Genomic DNA, 14893 nt, shown 5'->3' on the forward strand with positions numbered 1-14893 from the left:
GCCAGTTCCTCTCCCAGCGGGAATCCGGGATTGTCACAGGGACGTGGTACGAGGGCAGTGAACACCTTTTACTACAGCATTACAAAACATGTGAAACCAGTGGTTCTTTTCAGAAACCTGATTTCGAAACACACCCATTGAGTCTGTGTAAGTCTCACTTCGTTAAGATCATTGATTGTGTGGCAAATAATTAGCATGATTCTTCCACGTTCATTAAAACAGTAAGCTTCAGATGCTATGGAAATTAAATTTCCACTAACAACTCATCACGCTGAGGCTGCAGCAGTGGTAGTACAGGATTAGGAGGAAAACAGGCTGGAAATGAGAAGGGTATTAGAGTAACAGGCATTGATATTGACTTTTCTGACCATAACCAGTAGTCGCATTACGTTAGGAGTCACATGCAGAGATACAAACGAGCTGCCTCCACCCCCAGAAGAGATTCAAAACAGTTTAAGCAGTGGATGTGTCTGGCAGGATCATGAGCTCTGGGGAGCCTGCTCTTCCTGTAAAGTGCCTGAAGGACAGAAAAGCTGCCAAAATGCCAGCTGGAAATTCAGCCTGACCTGGGCCGAGCAGGGCTGGAGTCGAGCCCGCAGGGCTCAGTGCACCTTCCCTTTCTCCCAGCGTGAAGGGACAGGCTGATGCTCCTCCAGCCTCAGCTCTGTGGGACCTGCACGTGGCACTGACAGAAGCTTCACTGAATTACTCAGAAGCAATTTTTCAAGTAAAAATGAAGAGAAGGAAGGAGAACCTGAATGCAGTGAGCAGAGGTAACACCTCGAACCCACGTGGCTCACACAGGGCACCTGCTCGCTCCAGCAAAGCATCTCCCTGTTCCCCAGGTCCATCCCACAGCACCAAGGCCTGACCTCCCTCCCAGCAGCTTCTGAGCAGAGTCCAGAGCTCAAGGGCAGCTCCCGGCTCAGTGTGCCTGTGACACAGGCTGGTGTCTGGGCCCTCCCACTCACTGTCCTTGAATTCACAGTTTGCTGTCACAGTCATTCTCTGGGTCTCTGATTCCATCCAGCAACAACCGATTTGGGGGAACACAGATTTAAAACTAGAACCAGCGTCGGGGTGTATATTTAAACAGAAAACTAAACAACAAAACATAGTAACAGCGTCAGCTTTGCTGAAGAAACACCTCAAGGGAAACCCAGGAACTTCTCTACAGTACTTCTGTTTTCAGGGGGTGGTGATGGAGGGCAGAAAGCCCCAGAACCACCACTGTTCACCAATAGTTACGAACTCCGGGCGCAGCCACGCAGGGCAGGAGGGTCCCAGCTCCACCAGGGCTCGGCTGGTCACTACTCACCAGCAACTCGTGGGAGCCAATTCCTCCCTGCATTCCAGTGTTCTCCCTCCCACCCCAAGGCTCCAACACCTCGCTCCAAGCTTTTCCCTCTCCCTTCCCTCCCACATCCAGAACACTCAGCTCGTCTCTTGCAACTGGACATATTTTGGGGGGGAAATGAATTAAGGGAAGGGAAAAGCACCCAGAGCAGCTGGGGTTTCTCTCCCAGCCATTGTTCCACCAGGCGAAGCCTGGTGAGTTGAGGGTCTCTGCAGAGCAGGAGCAGCACAGAAGACACACAAAAGAGAACAGCCATCGATGGCCCTTAAGAATCAGCTCCAAACAACACCGCCGGCACGGCCCGAGACCCCCAGCCAAAGGAGAGCTAAGAATGAGCACCTCATTAACACCGGAGGCAAGGAGATCTGCAGCCAACAGGAACCCAAATACTGAGAGCTACGTAACCTGGAACCAAGGAACGTTGAACCAACGAATTTCCATGGGGTTGTGACTGTATAAAAGATGTGAACAATCTCCTAAAACTCACGTGTGATTTCCTCTGCACACCCGGGCTGTGTGTGGATTAAATTATTTCTGCTGCACACCCTGGCCAGAATCAAAGTAAAGCCTTGATTCTCTAACACTAAAAATGTTGCTGGAGGGGTTTTGTTGTTGCCGCAGTTCCGCGGACACGGGGAGCGGGGCCGGGCGGAGGGGCCGATCCGGGCGGAGGGGCCGGTCCGGGCGGCGGAGCCGCGGGCACAGCCCCCAGCACAGCGCCGGGAGGGTGAAGCAGGAGCGGGATGGCAGCGGGAACGAGGAGAGACAGCCATCAGAGCAGGAGCACCGGCAGGACAGGAGCGGGGACCGGGACAGGAGCGGGGATGGGGACAGGAGCGGGGATGGGGACAGGAGCGAGGATGGGGACAGGAGCGGGGATGGGGACAGGAGCGGGGATGGGGACAGGAGCGGGGACCGGGACAGGAGCGGGGATGGGGACAGGAGCGGGGATGGGGACAGGAGCGAGGATGGGGACAGGAGCGGGGATGGGGACAGGAGCGGGGATGGGGACAGGAGCGGGGACCGGGACAGGAGCGGGGATGGGGACAGGAGCGGGGATGGGGACAGGAGCGGGGACCGGGACAGGAGCGGGGACCGGGACAGGAGCGGGGACCGGGACAGGAGCGGGGATGGGGACAGGAGCGGGGCCCCGGATAGGAGCGGGGCCCCGGATAGGAGCGGGGACCGGGACAGGAGCGGGGGCCCGGATAGGAGCGGGGATGGGGACAGGCACAAGGACCGCGCAGACAGAAGGAAGAACCCCAGTGACAGTCCGAGAGCTCGCGGCCACGAGCGGGACACGCAGAACCTGCGGGAGCAGCAGGCAGAGAGGGAGCTCTGCAATGACAGGAGGCGACAGCACCGGCAGGGCACCGAGGGCAGCGGCGAGCGCAAGGCAGAGCGCTGGCAGTCGGAGAGCAAACCCCAAGAAAAAGCTGCTGTGAACAAGCAGAAGCCAAGCCTCGAGCTGTCGGGGGCCCTGCTGCAGGACACCAACACCTTCCGGAGGGGTGGTGGTCAGGTACAGCGAGCCCCCGAGGCGCGCATCCCCAGGACGCGCTGGCGTTTGTACCCCTTCCAGAAGGACGAGGCGCTGCCCGTGATGTTCATCCGCAGGCAGAGCGCCTACCTGCTGGGCCGGCACCGCCGACATCCCCATGGAGCAGCCCTCCTGCTCGCAGCAGCACGCCGTCCCGCAGCTCTGCCTGGTGCGGCACGGCACGGCACGGCACGGTGAGACCCCACAGCGTGGACCTGGCCTCGGGGAACGGCACCTTCCTCGACCGCCAGCGCATCCAGCCCCAGCGCTGCCACCAGCTGAAGAAGGACGTGCTCAGGTTTGGCTTCAGCAGCAGGGAGCACGTCCTGCTCCACGAATCCTCAGATAAATCTGAGGCCAGCGCAAAGGACGAGGATGAGGAGAAGGAGGGAGAGGGAGGAATTGGGGAGGGGCAGAGGAGAGAAACTCTTTGCAATTGAACGGGCCCATAGCACTCTCAAGTCCCTCTTGTTAAAACAAAAAAGGGGAGGTGCAGGGATGAGGTATACCCCCACAAAAGACTGCAAGAAGCCTTTTTTATATATATATATATATATAAAATTTTTGAATCGCCTTTAGAATGACCTAAACCCAATCCAATGCCCTTTCAGTGGATCACAAACTCACCTAGAAAAAGCTCAAGTATTTGTTAAGAATCCTGAAAGTGGAAAATGGGAAGGTCCCTTTCCATTAATAACCGAGGGGTGAGGATATGCTCGTGGTTCCACAGATTCTGGTCCACGAGGGGATGGGTACCTGCAAGGGTGGTCTGACCAGCCTCTGTTACTCTGATCCATCATCACCTTGGGAAACTGAAGGGACAAGATGAATGGAGCTTGTTCAGTGACCGCTTTGTGGGGTTTGGGCCATAACTTTAAAGATTTTTACACAAGAAACAGTTGGGATGACTGGTGATTCTGAATACGTTGTTTATATCGTAATGCTAATACATGGAGTTTTTATAAAGGGATTGAGCTGTAAGATAATTATCTGATGTTACTTGTATCCTCTGTAGGTTGTTCATGTTACCATTGATTACTAATAAAGGTTTGTTTTTAAGATATTTTAGGGAAACCCTCCCAGTCAAGGCCTAAACTCTGGCCCTGGCTGGTCAGGAAGCTTGCCATCAGACCCAAGTACTTCTGCTCTAAAGTCGTCATCGTGGTCACAAGCACAGAAAGTGAAAGCTCTGCCTGATTGTTTGCACGTTTGATTTTCCAGCAACAGTAAGAGCCTGATCACTTCACTGGGTTCACAACACCTTCCCTGCCTCCAGCCCCGGCCCCAGGGCAGCAGCACTGCCTCCTGTTCCCGTCCTGGGGGAGCAGGGCTGTGCTGCTGCCCTGGCTCTGCTCTCACCAGCACTGCCCAGACTGGCACCAGACATGCCAGCACGGCTCTGGCTCTGTGGGCACAGCACCCACCTGCACAGCCAGAGCTGTGGCTGCCACTGCTGCCGAGCAGCAGGAGTATCACTGAGAGCAAAAGTCACAATAACCCTTTAACCTGTGAAATCGTGTCCTTTCCAGAGCATTAGCAAGTCCTGCTTGACTCGCTCTGTAATTAATAAACCTTTTAATTCATCTTGTAGTGCACTTCTCCACCCAGGAGAACCACCAGAAAATATGGAATACTGCTGGTTCGAGAAAAGCATCTAAAAAAAGAAATAAATGGAGGGAAGACAGTGAGAGGAGGAAGGTGAGAAGCAACTGGAAAGGATACAAGGATCCTGAGAGCCAGGCATTCGGAAAAACATAACTTAAATGGTTCAACTATATGTCACTGCAAATAGAGTTCTGACCAAAAATAATAATTACTTTATATATATATATGTATATATTGCTATGTCATTCAGTTCAGCTAAGAGGTGTGAGGTCCTCACGAGGTGGTCCTGCAGGCAGCACAGCCCCCAGCTCCCGGCACGTCAAGGCTTCTGCTTTGCTGCTTTGGAAGGGAAGGGCGCCGAGGCGAAGGGATCGGCGCCGGGCAGCTCCGTAGTCCTGGAAGACAGTGGGACAACCGAGACAGACCCCGCTATGGCCTGTCTGTTGGTCTGAGACACCACTTTGTAAGCAGCTATGGGCTGGGCCTCGAGCCCCGGCCCATCCTCGGGGCCGTAGTGCCGGGAATACTTGGACAGGGACTGCGGACGGAAGGGCTTGTTGGCCACGGAGCCCAGCGCATCGCCCTGCTCGGGCAGCACTGCTTTAGCAGGGCCGCTCTCCTGGGCCTCCACGGCTCTGACGGAGCAGGGATGGAGATTGCCTGGCTGAGCAAAGGCAGCAGAAGGATGCGGAGCTCTCACCGAGGCCACGGACCCGAGCGCTGCTGGATCCAGGCCCGGGAACATCGGCTGAGCGCGGCCGTCGCCCCCCTGGCTCAGGAAAACGGGCGGTGTGAACGGCTCCTTGTGGCAAGTCAACTCTTCCATGCTTTTCTTCTTAGTGAAAGGGGCTCTCAGAAACACATCTGCTTCCTCTGGATGCCGCAGAGCCGCGCTGCCCTTACAGACAAAAGGAGCTTTGGTAAAGACATCCACTTCATCGGGGACCTTCCTGGAGCTTCGGAAAGGAGCCGTGGCAAACACATCGGGTTCGTTAAAAACCTCCCCGCTGTGCGACTGGAAGGCCGGGAACAGTGGCTCCCCTGCTCTGGCCTGGGCCTGGGGATCCTCTTTGGAGGCCTCGTGCCTGGGCACAGGCTGCAGGAACCCTGGGCACAACTTGCACGTCTCCTCCTCCTCTTCCGAATCCATCAGTAAAGGCCTGGACCCGCTGCAATCCAGAATATCTCCCTCGTGGTCTGTCCCCTCTCCTTCGCTGCTGTAGAAGGAGCTGTTGCTTGAAGGTCCATCTCTGGCCAAGTACTCTGACTCTGAGTTGTGCTGCACTTTCCCCTCCAGCATCTCGGGCTGACCCTTGTACGAGGCGAGTCCGTCAGTGCCAGGATCTCCTTTACAGAGCTCGAGAGCTACAGCTGGGAACCGGCCCGGAGCCCTCTGCACACCTACAAACACAAGAGAAGGGCGTTACTGAACCAGCTCAGCAGTCACAACAACGCTACGTTACACAGGAATGTCAGATGGAAACCACCACCATGCATGGAAAATGGGCAGGAGAGGGAGGGCAAATCAATGAAAAAATAACGCCAGGGAAGGTGTTGGCGACACGGCCCAGGGACACCACGGGCGCCACTGCTCAGAGGATGGGAGATGTCTGACACACGCATGGGCACACACAGCACCCTCAGCACCGTCCCACCAGGCTTCTCTCCCACCCACCCACGACAACAGCCACCAGCACAGAGTGTTTCCCTTCCCAACGCCGCTGCCCGAGGGAAGCTCCAGCAGACAGACAAGTTCTGTCATTCCATCCTGCACTGCTGCTCTCCAAGCACATCTATTGCTTGGCCTAGCCTCTCTTCCTGTGGGCCAGCCCACAGATACGTGGAATTGCTTGTGGAATACGTGGGGATGCCCCAAAACCTGCTAAAATAACAGGCCCGTTTCAAAGACTGAAGGTCAGCTTACAGCTTTTAGTGAATCCTAAGTAGCAGCTATTTTAGTAGCAGCTATTTTTTTTAACCACTGCCAGACAAATGGTTTTTAAACACTCCATACCATGACTTCAAGGAGCAGAGCTCCAATGACCTGGCTTGTTTCTGCATTGGCATAAGAAGGCAGTGCAGGGAGAGGCTGTCCTGCCCTTCTCCAGCTCCCAGAGCCACCAGGAGGCCGGGCTTGCCTTAGGACTCACACAGACAAAACAGAAGATCTCTTACCTTCACAGAACTACTGGCAGGTTAGAAGTGTCATTGGACTCGTTAGCAAGAGGATAGGAGAAAATCACAAGAAAACTAAAACAGCAGGAATTGCAGGAAGAACGAGGAGGGTGAGGAGGCTGGTTGGTACCCAGGGTCAGCAAGGCACCAACCAACACACCCTGCAGTGCCAGAACCTCACCCAGGGAAAACTCTGCCCAGGTGAATTGTTCATGTTTGCACACCCATCACACCCACGGACACAAAACATCCCCTTCTCCACCACTGCTCACAAGTAAAGACACAGCAGCCGTTCATGAGGCATCAGAACCAGCATTTATTGGGAACTCTTCACCTGGGTACATCACACTGCTAAATAAAGACAGCGCAGCTATGAGAACATTGGACCAGTTACTCCACAGAAATCCCCTCTCTCTCCTGCAGCCCGTGCTGTCCACACTGGTTTCCCTCAGGGGCCACCCTGGGATTCCAGGAGCAGCAGGCTCCCAGGAGGCTGGTGATCCCACCCTGGCCAGGGGTCACTGGGACACTCTGAGACACGGGCTGAGCCAGAGCAGGAGCAGCAGCCACGGCATGGAAACGCCTCTGGATCCACACTGATCCAGGGGAAAAGGCATTCAGCATGCAGAGCAGGGTGATGCACAGCAAGGGCCCACTCTGCACAGCATGTCTGGGTGGAATTCTCTCTCTAACTTGTGCAGGCCTGTGCCCACACAAGCCATGACTTTTGGGACAGAGTAAGAGAGGGAGGACAGCAGCTAACCCCATCTGCTTAGCAGCACACAGCTCTGAATGTGGGGACACTGCACAAGGAGCAGAATGCCCTGTTCTGGGAAAAATTCCTTTTTCTGGTGGTCTCTCTGCCCATTCACATGAGAAGGGCACCAAATGCTCAGCAGCAGTTTTCTCCTGCACAACACTGGTGTGCGTAATATTTGATTCCAGGGTCAGATATACATACTAAAGAAGATTCCAAACTATATTCCGGCTCTTTTTCAAGAGGGAGAACCTTAAAAAAAAAAAGCCTCTGATCACTCAGTACCCCAGGAACACACTCTGCAGGTATTCAGACAGCAACCTGAAAGAGCTTTACCCCAGGTGACAGCCCTGGCACCTGAAATTTCCCCAGCTTCCAGGGAAAACAGTGCCCTGAAGTGGCAGAGTACTGAAATAACCAAGAGGAAAACTAGAGAAGATTTACTCCCTATTAACAAGAGGCAGAGCAGTCACCACAAAGGTGAGGATCTCACTTCTGGAGCAGAGCCCAAAAAGAAAGGTCAGGGGAGACAGAGCAACTCCTGAAGTCTAAAGCTCCCCTTTCACCAGGAAACTCTCCTGATTTCATCAAGCCGAAGTCAGGCAGGACAAAACATCCAGGAACAGGCAGCTAAAGATCAGCACCGTTACCAGTGTGCAGAATTACTAGTTTGGAATTTTAAAGGGCTCAAAAGACTTATCACTCCTTCGTTCCTGCACTCTGCAGGCTTTCCTTGTCCTCCCAGTTCCTAGAAGCAAACTGTTCCAATTTCTAGAAGCGATCCCATTAAACAAGAGTACAGAACTATCCCCAGCCAGCACTCCCAGCACCAAAGGTCAGTGACACCAGTGGCAGGGGACGATTTGCAGTTAAGCACACCGACCCACACCCCACATCCCAGCAGCCCATGAACAGTCTGACCCCTGCCCTGCAGGAGCATCCTCATGCTGGGAGATGCCCCCAGGAGCCCAGCCAGCAGCCCCTCCTGGCTCCCCAGGGCCAGCACACTGAGGGAATTTTTAATTAAGGTGGTTTTGCACAGTTTTAGGCCAAAGGACACCATTATTGTTCCTTTACAAGAAGCTCCCTCTAAAAGTGATTTTGCTCCACACAGACTGGCTCGAGCTGCCCTGGCCCGTGATGAGTGGGCTGGAGGAGGACGCAGATCTGCCACAAAGCCAGGATTCTCCCACCCACTGTCCCAGCAGGTTGCACAGCACCTGAAGCCCTGGCCAAGGAGGTCCCAAGGGATCCTGACAAGACTTGGGACAGTCCAAACCCAGGGAGCTGCACCTTCTGCTTTGGGACAGATGCTCCCAGCACAGAGGATATTGTCAGAAAGGAGGTGGCTGGCTGAACTCAGCTGGTTAGAGATGAACAGGAGGTTTCCAAAGGCAGGGCCCCTTCCCAGCCTGAGCCCCTCAGAGTAAGCAAGAACCAACACCAAAATTCCAACTATTCCTTTGAACCTCTGCCACCCAAAGCACGACCCTGAGGTGAAGGGAAATTGCTCCACGTGCTGTGGTTGTGTTTGGCCCCGACAGGAGATCCACCAGAACAGTCAGTGCCAGCTCCAGCCCCTGCTGCCATCCCACCACGAGGGCACTGCCCTGGGCAGAGCAGGACAGCCCCGCTGGGGTGGCACCGAACGCCTCCTGAGCCCTTCAGAGGGGACAGGAACACCTGCCCTGGCTCCAACCAAGCTCCAGCACCGATTCTCAGCCCCTCAGGGGACACCAAGCGTGTCCCGTGGCACAGCTGTGCCCTCAGAGCAGCAGCTCTCACACAAACCCTCCGTTCTGAGCAGCACCAGCACCAGCCCAGGCCCGTGGGACACTCACAGTTTCTGGAGAGCTTAAAATGAATCCCCAGTCTCCACTCATCTCTCAATTCCATTCGCTCTGCAAGCACATGGTGAGTATTTTCTGATGAAGGAGGTTTAGGAACAGACATCTCTAAAATATCGTATTTCCACCCACACCCATGAACAGCTACTTGAAAAAGCAATAAAATAAACATTCACATCTGCTTATTTAATAGCATTATTAACAACCCAGTGCATTTGTCATTTTTTCCAGAACCCTTGAACAAGCGCCATTAGATTTAAAATCTTAAACATTCTTTAAAAGTACTTTAATTCACAGAAATCTTTGTTTCTAATATACAGTAGATGGTTACTTTTTAAAATCCATTCTCTTTTCATATAATCTCAGTATCTGACTATACAATAACTTTCTATCTATAGCATCTTCATGTTTTCCAGTCCAGCTCGCCTGTGCTTTAGGAATATAAAACAAAAAAATAATAAAGTTCTATCCACAATTTTACTAAGGTCATTTCCATAGTTCTCATGTAAAGCTTCTCTTGGAAAGTGCAGTATACACATGTAATGATACAACACACGTAAGCAATACTTTTATTAGTAAGTGTAGGTTTTAAAAGAAGAGTAATGTAGAGACACAACCGATGGGAGCTCTATGTACAGAATTTGTTAAACTAAGTGTTGGGCAGGGGAGGAGATGGAGGGAGGAGAGGAGGAGTCACAAACTTGGGGTTCTTCCCTTCCCAGCGAGGTCAGCACAGACACGTTCAGTCGCTCGCACTTTCGCACGGGGGAACTGCACTGGAACTAATACAGCTACAAACACAAACACGGGGAGCAGGAAAGCTGGGGAGAGTCCCACTACACAGGAGGAGTCCTTCTGCTCAGAGAGGGCTTTCGAATGCGAGCTAGAAATTCCAGACTTCGTGGGAAGCCAAGGAGAAGGAGCTGAGCGGATCCAGCTATTGACAAACCAAGCGTGGGGGGAAGGAAAAGGGAGAACCCATCGAGTTGTAGCAGCACTGATTGCAAACCACCTGAACCGAGGGCATGCGTGGTCACAGAGACTGGGGTGGAGAAAGGCCCACAGGAATCTTTGTCTACTGAAACAATGGCTCCATACTGAACTGGGGTGCACTACAGCAGTTACAAGAGAGAATGGAGAACCCAGAACAGATACCAGATGCTTGACTAAAACCAGGATTAAAAATAGACAAACAGCCGTAGGACAATTTGTTTCATACACCATTTACAGTAGGTTGAAGGGATTTTCTTTTTTTCCAGTCAAACACAGAAAAGAAGTCACAGAAAATACATCTGCTGCTGCCACAGCGCCCTTTTCACCCCAAAAAAGGCCAGTGAAACACTAGTCACAGCCATACTCACATGGATTTGGTTCAAGACCTTGTCACATTTCACTTAGGGTCATTTCTGCAGCTTCAACAATCTGATTTTTTTCTTTTTTCTTTTTCCTTTTCTCCTTTTTTTTCCTTTTCTCTGTTTTCCCTCCCCCAGGAAGCGCAGTTTGTTCCCAGCAGGATTGTCAAACAGCAAACCATGAGCTGGGGGCAGCTGGAAAACTCTTCATGTGCACCACCACCAGAGTATGGCCGGGAGGAACTCGGGGCTTCCTCCTCCTCTGAAGCAATTCAGAGCCAGCAGCTCTCCTACCCCGCGTGCTGCAGCTGAGGGATGTCCCTGCCACTGTCCCCTGGCCCCTGCCCAGCCGTGGGGACGGGGGAACAGAAGCAGAGCCACAGCCCAAAGCCCAGAGCACAGATGGGGCCGCGCTGCTCACGCCCTGCTCCGGGGACAGGAGGCTGGGGCAGGGTCACAGAGCAGCCCCAGCTCCCTGAGCAGGGCCAGGGGGGCTCTCCAGGCTGCTCCCCTGGACACGGCCACGGGACAGGGCAGAGGGAGCCCCACAGGGCTCCACCAGCCTTACAGAGACCAGGCTGCCTGGAGAACTGAGCCAGAACCTTCCCCAGGGCACGGCGAGGCAGGGAGAGAGGTGGGTGACTGTCTCCTGTTGGCAGATTTTTCTCTTAATTAAAGGAGAAATTAAAAAAAAAAAAAAGCCAAAAAAAAAAAAAGCCCCAAAGAAGCACAAGGAAAGGAAGGAAACTCTTCTGGCAAGGAAACCGGAGTGTGGGTACGTTACAGAAACTGCTTCTGCTACTGTGGCACTGCTACAGGTCTATGAGCTGATCCACCAGCAGCAAAGACCTGGCTATGTTGGGAAGACTGGACTCAGAGCTTCCACTGTTGTTTCTAGAATGCCCACCTGAAAGTGTGAGAGATAGGAATTCAGTATTGAACAGGACACACACACACACACCACAGTTTCAGAAGTTCAAGATCGAGAAAGAAAGAGAAAAGTCAAAGCAAAACAGAGAATTTGCTCAAGCTCCTCTCATTATTTGTATCACCATAGCAATGAATCCCCTGCTTGCTGTTCCACCCTCTCCCCCCAAACCAAAGCAGCACAGCAGCCAACAAATCCCTACAAACCCATTCTTTCCATAAAGCTTATCCAGAACCCTGTCCTTACTAGGGGATCTCTAAAACAAATTCAAGGACTCCCACAGCCCACAGAAAGGACAGGTCAGAATTTTAAATCTTGAAATCTCCTTTAGGAGCACCTTTGGGTGCTTGAGCTGCTTCCAGGAGAACTGGGCTATTGTGGGACTGGGACTTGGATACTAAAGGAGAGACCCACAGAATGGTTTGGGCTGGAAAGGACCTTAAAGAGCATCTGGTTCCAACCCCCAGGGGTGGCCCAGCCTCGGGAGAAATCCCTGACTCCCAGCAGGAACAGAGTCTGTAATGCCTGAACTGTTCCTAACGAGTGTCAGCCTCTGAAAGCCAAGACTAGTGCAGAGCAGGGGCTCAGCACATTCCTGCTGTGACCAAAAATGGGAGTTGGGGAAGCCAAAAGGTTCTGTGACCAAACTGGAAAAAAAAAAAGAAAATAAAAAAGGCCTTAAAAAACAAAACGAAGCAAAAAAAAAAAAAAAGTCCTGGATTTGTCCTTAAACCTCCACAAGTACATCAAAGGCTGCAATCAAAAAATCCCTTCAGTGGGGTGACTGCAGAGAGGGGACCCAGCTCACTGATCCTTCCCTGGCCAGGAGTGGAAGCCTGCCTGCTGCTGGCCCTGAAGAGCTGCAAACCACAGCACAGCTGCTGCTGTTAACCCAACAGGGCTCTGGTTCCTGCTGGCAAAATCTCCCCGGGGGGACCTGGGGCAGGGTGGTGAAGTGAGCAGCTGCCCAGGCACTGCCCTCCAGGCTCTGCCTGCCCAGAGCTCCTCGAGGAGGTGGGGACAGGGACCAGACTTCTGGTATTTCACAGCTCAGACTGGAACCAGTACATGTGCTGCAGCACCACTGCCCCAAAACTAATTTCTATATCCCCTGTTTGCCTTTTTTCCTTCCCCTTTTCGCTCCCACATCCTGGCTTACCTTGTGAATTTTTGGATATCAACACTGGAATTGGGTCAAACTCATCTTCTGTCACTTTTTCAGAGCCCTCAGGAGCATCAAAGCCTGATATCAGGTTAGTATCTTCTGCAGCATAGAAGAGAAATAAGGGTAAAGGAGCAAAGACAGCAGAGAGGCTGGTTAGAATTGCCAGGAAGTGTTAGAACATCTTAATGCTTTCAGAGGTAGCGTTTAGAAGCAGGAGTTTTATTTCAAGGGTGAAATGAAGTTGGTAAGTCTGGGCAGCAAAGAAGAGAGGCAATGGAATACAGAAGGGGAGGGGATCAAACCAAACCAAACCAAGCAAGACCCAGAAGAAAACCTGACCACCCCGAGGGCTCAGCTGGACAGCTGCAAGCCGTGGCAGAGGCTCAGTCTGGCTCTCTGGCTCCCAGCTCTCATGCACAGGGAGAGGAAAAGGGCTGGGGGAGAAAAACAAACCACAAAGAAATTCCAGTCATCTACATGAGACAGAACCCTGAGCCTTCACGCGCAGCAATGAAACAAGAAGGGCAACGTGAAGTCAGATTTCCAAGGAGTTTACCTGCCTGGAGAGTGCCCAGATGCTGTGAGAGGTTTTCCAGAGGCCCCTAGGGCAGTTCTGGCAGATAATTCCATTGATTTCAAACCACATCAGCTGCAGTTCAACACGTGGTGGGAGGCACTTCCAACCATCTCCACAGATGAGATGATTTATCCACCTCATCAGGCAATTATGTGTTTTCAGAGCCTCTCACACTCCCTGGGCATCACTACTTGCTCCTTCAGACACCTCCAATACCCTCCCAAATCTGCTCCTCAGCTCCTATGAAGTGTTTCTGAAAGCCCAGCAAGGACACATCAACCCAGCAGTTTTCAGGAGCAGAACATTCCCGTCTGACTCCTGCTGGGAATAAAAGATTTCCACCTAAAGCTGACCAAGACTTAACAGGTTTGGGGAGAGGTGAGGCAAGAAAGCACTCGTGCAACTCCTCTGTGTCCTGGAGGATCAGACCCAGGGAAAACAACGCCCAAATGCTGCAGGAGAGCAGTGCAAAGTGTCACACACACACAGGTTCACCTGAACAGGAGCTGTCACTGTCACCCCTCTGTCCCCAGAGTCATTTCTTGGTGCCTCTTGCAGCACCCTGGGAGCTCCTGCAAGGATCCCACGTCCCTGGCACTTCTGCCCCCAGCTCCAGAGGCTGCTGCAGGAGCAGGGCCCAGCTGTGGCCACCCCGAGGACAGGGACAGGCTGGCCAATGTCCCCACCTGGGCACAGCCCCCAGAGCTCTGCAGCTCGGCTCAGGGACTCGTGTCCCCCCGGCAGAAACATCCTGAATTCAGCAAATGCAGATTCAGGGACCCTGAGGGCTCAGCACCAATTCCAGACCCAGCAAAGGACAAGGAAAAGCAGCAGTGGCAGGGCTGAAGGATCAGCCTCAAAGCCCAGATCCCACTGATAAAGGGTCAGAGCAGGACTGCTTTTCCACGATCCCACTGATAAAGGGTCAGAGCAGGGCTGCTTTTCCACGATCCCACTGATAAAGGGTCAGAGCAGGGCTGCTTTTCCAGGATCCCACTGATAAAGGGTCAGAGCAGGGCTGCTTTTCCACGATCCCACTGATAAAGGGTCAGAGCAGGGCTGCTTTTCCACGATCCCACTGGTAAAGGGTCATTCCAGGATCCCACTGATAAAGGGTCAGAGCAGGGCTGCTTTTCCAGGATCCCACTGATAAAGGGTCAGAGCAGGGCTGCTTTTCCAGGATCCCACTGATAAAGGGACAGAGCAGGGCTGCTTTTCCAGGATCCCACTGGTAAAGGGTCAGAGCAGGGCTGCTTTTCCAGGATCCCACTGATAAAGGGTCAGAGCAGGGCTGCTTTTCCAGCCCTCCTGGTCCCACTGGTGCCTGCAGCACTGCAGCTCCACGGGCTGACAGCAGCACCTGTCCCAGGGGTGTTTTTGATCATCACCAGCACCAGGACTGGATAAACTAAGCCAAAAATAAAGAGTGAGACTGGTGTTCAGTTAATAACCACAGCCAGAGCTAAAAGTGAGGCTTGAAAAGAAGCCATCAATGAGTTCTGGAAGATTTTAGCACCTTGCCCCAGCCCCTGCTAACAGAGTCTCACCTTCCTCAGCACACACGAGCCTCTCCCATCCCAGAGGACAGCC

The 14893-nt window shown here is 53.0% G+C and overlaps 2 protein-coding genes across 6 annotated transcripts in view; one reads left to right on the forward strand and one right to left on the reverse strand.

Annotated features, from left to right (window-relative positions):
* Window positions 1–1287: 1287 nt before the first annotated feature.
* Window positions 1288–4564, forward strand: LOC137463321 (smad nuclear-interacting protein 1-like). Its single transcript, XM_068174429.1, is given in 4 exon segments — window positions 1288–2166; window positions 2581–3004; window positions 3006–3083; window positions 3085–4564. Coding segments are annotated over 4 exon segments (975 nt in total). The 5' UTR covers window positions 1288–1946; the 3' UTR covers window positions 3338–4564.
* AAK1 (AP2 associated kinase 1) overlaps window positions 4456–14893 on the reverse strand; it is a 56478-nt gene continuing 46040 nt past the window's right edge. For 3 of the 5 annotated variants that reach the window (XM_068174424.1, XM_068174423.1, XM_068174428.1), the window contains one exon: window positions 4456–5903. In XM_068174424.1, the coding sequence (XP_068030525.1) occupies window positions 4822–5903 (1082 nt within the window). In that variant the 3' untranslated portion in view covers window positions 4456–4821. Of the gene's footprint in view, window positions 5904–9446; window positions 11541–12720; window positions 12826–14893 lie in introns of those variants that run through there. The other 2 variants (XM_068174427.1, XM_068174425.1) reach the window with 1 other exon arrangement.

Source organism: Anomalospiza imberbis, chromosome 28, assembly GCF_031753505.1.
Source record: "Anomalospiza imberbis isolate Cuckoo-Finch-1a 21T00152 chromosome 28, ASM3175350v1, whole genome shotgun sequence".
Taxonomy (NCBI): domain Eukaryota; kingdom Metazoa; phylum Chordata; class Aves; order Passeriformes; family Viduidae; genus Anomalospiza; species Anomalospiza imberbis.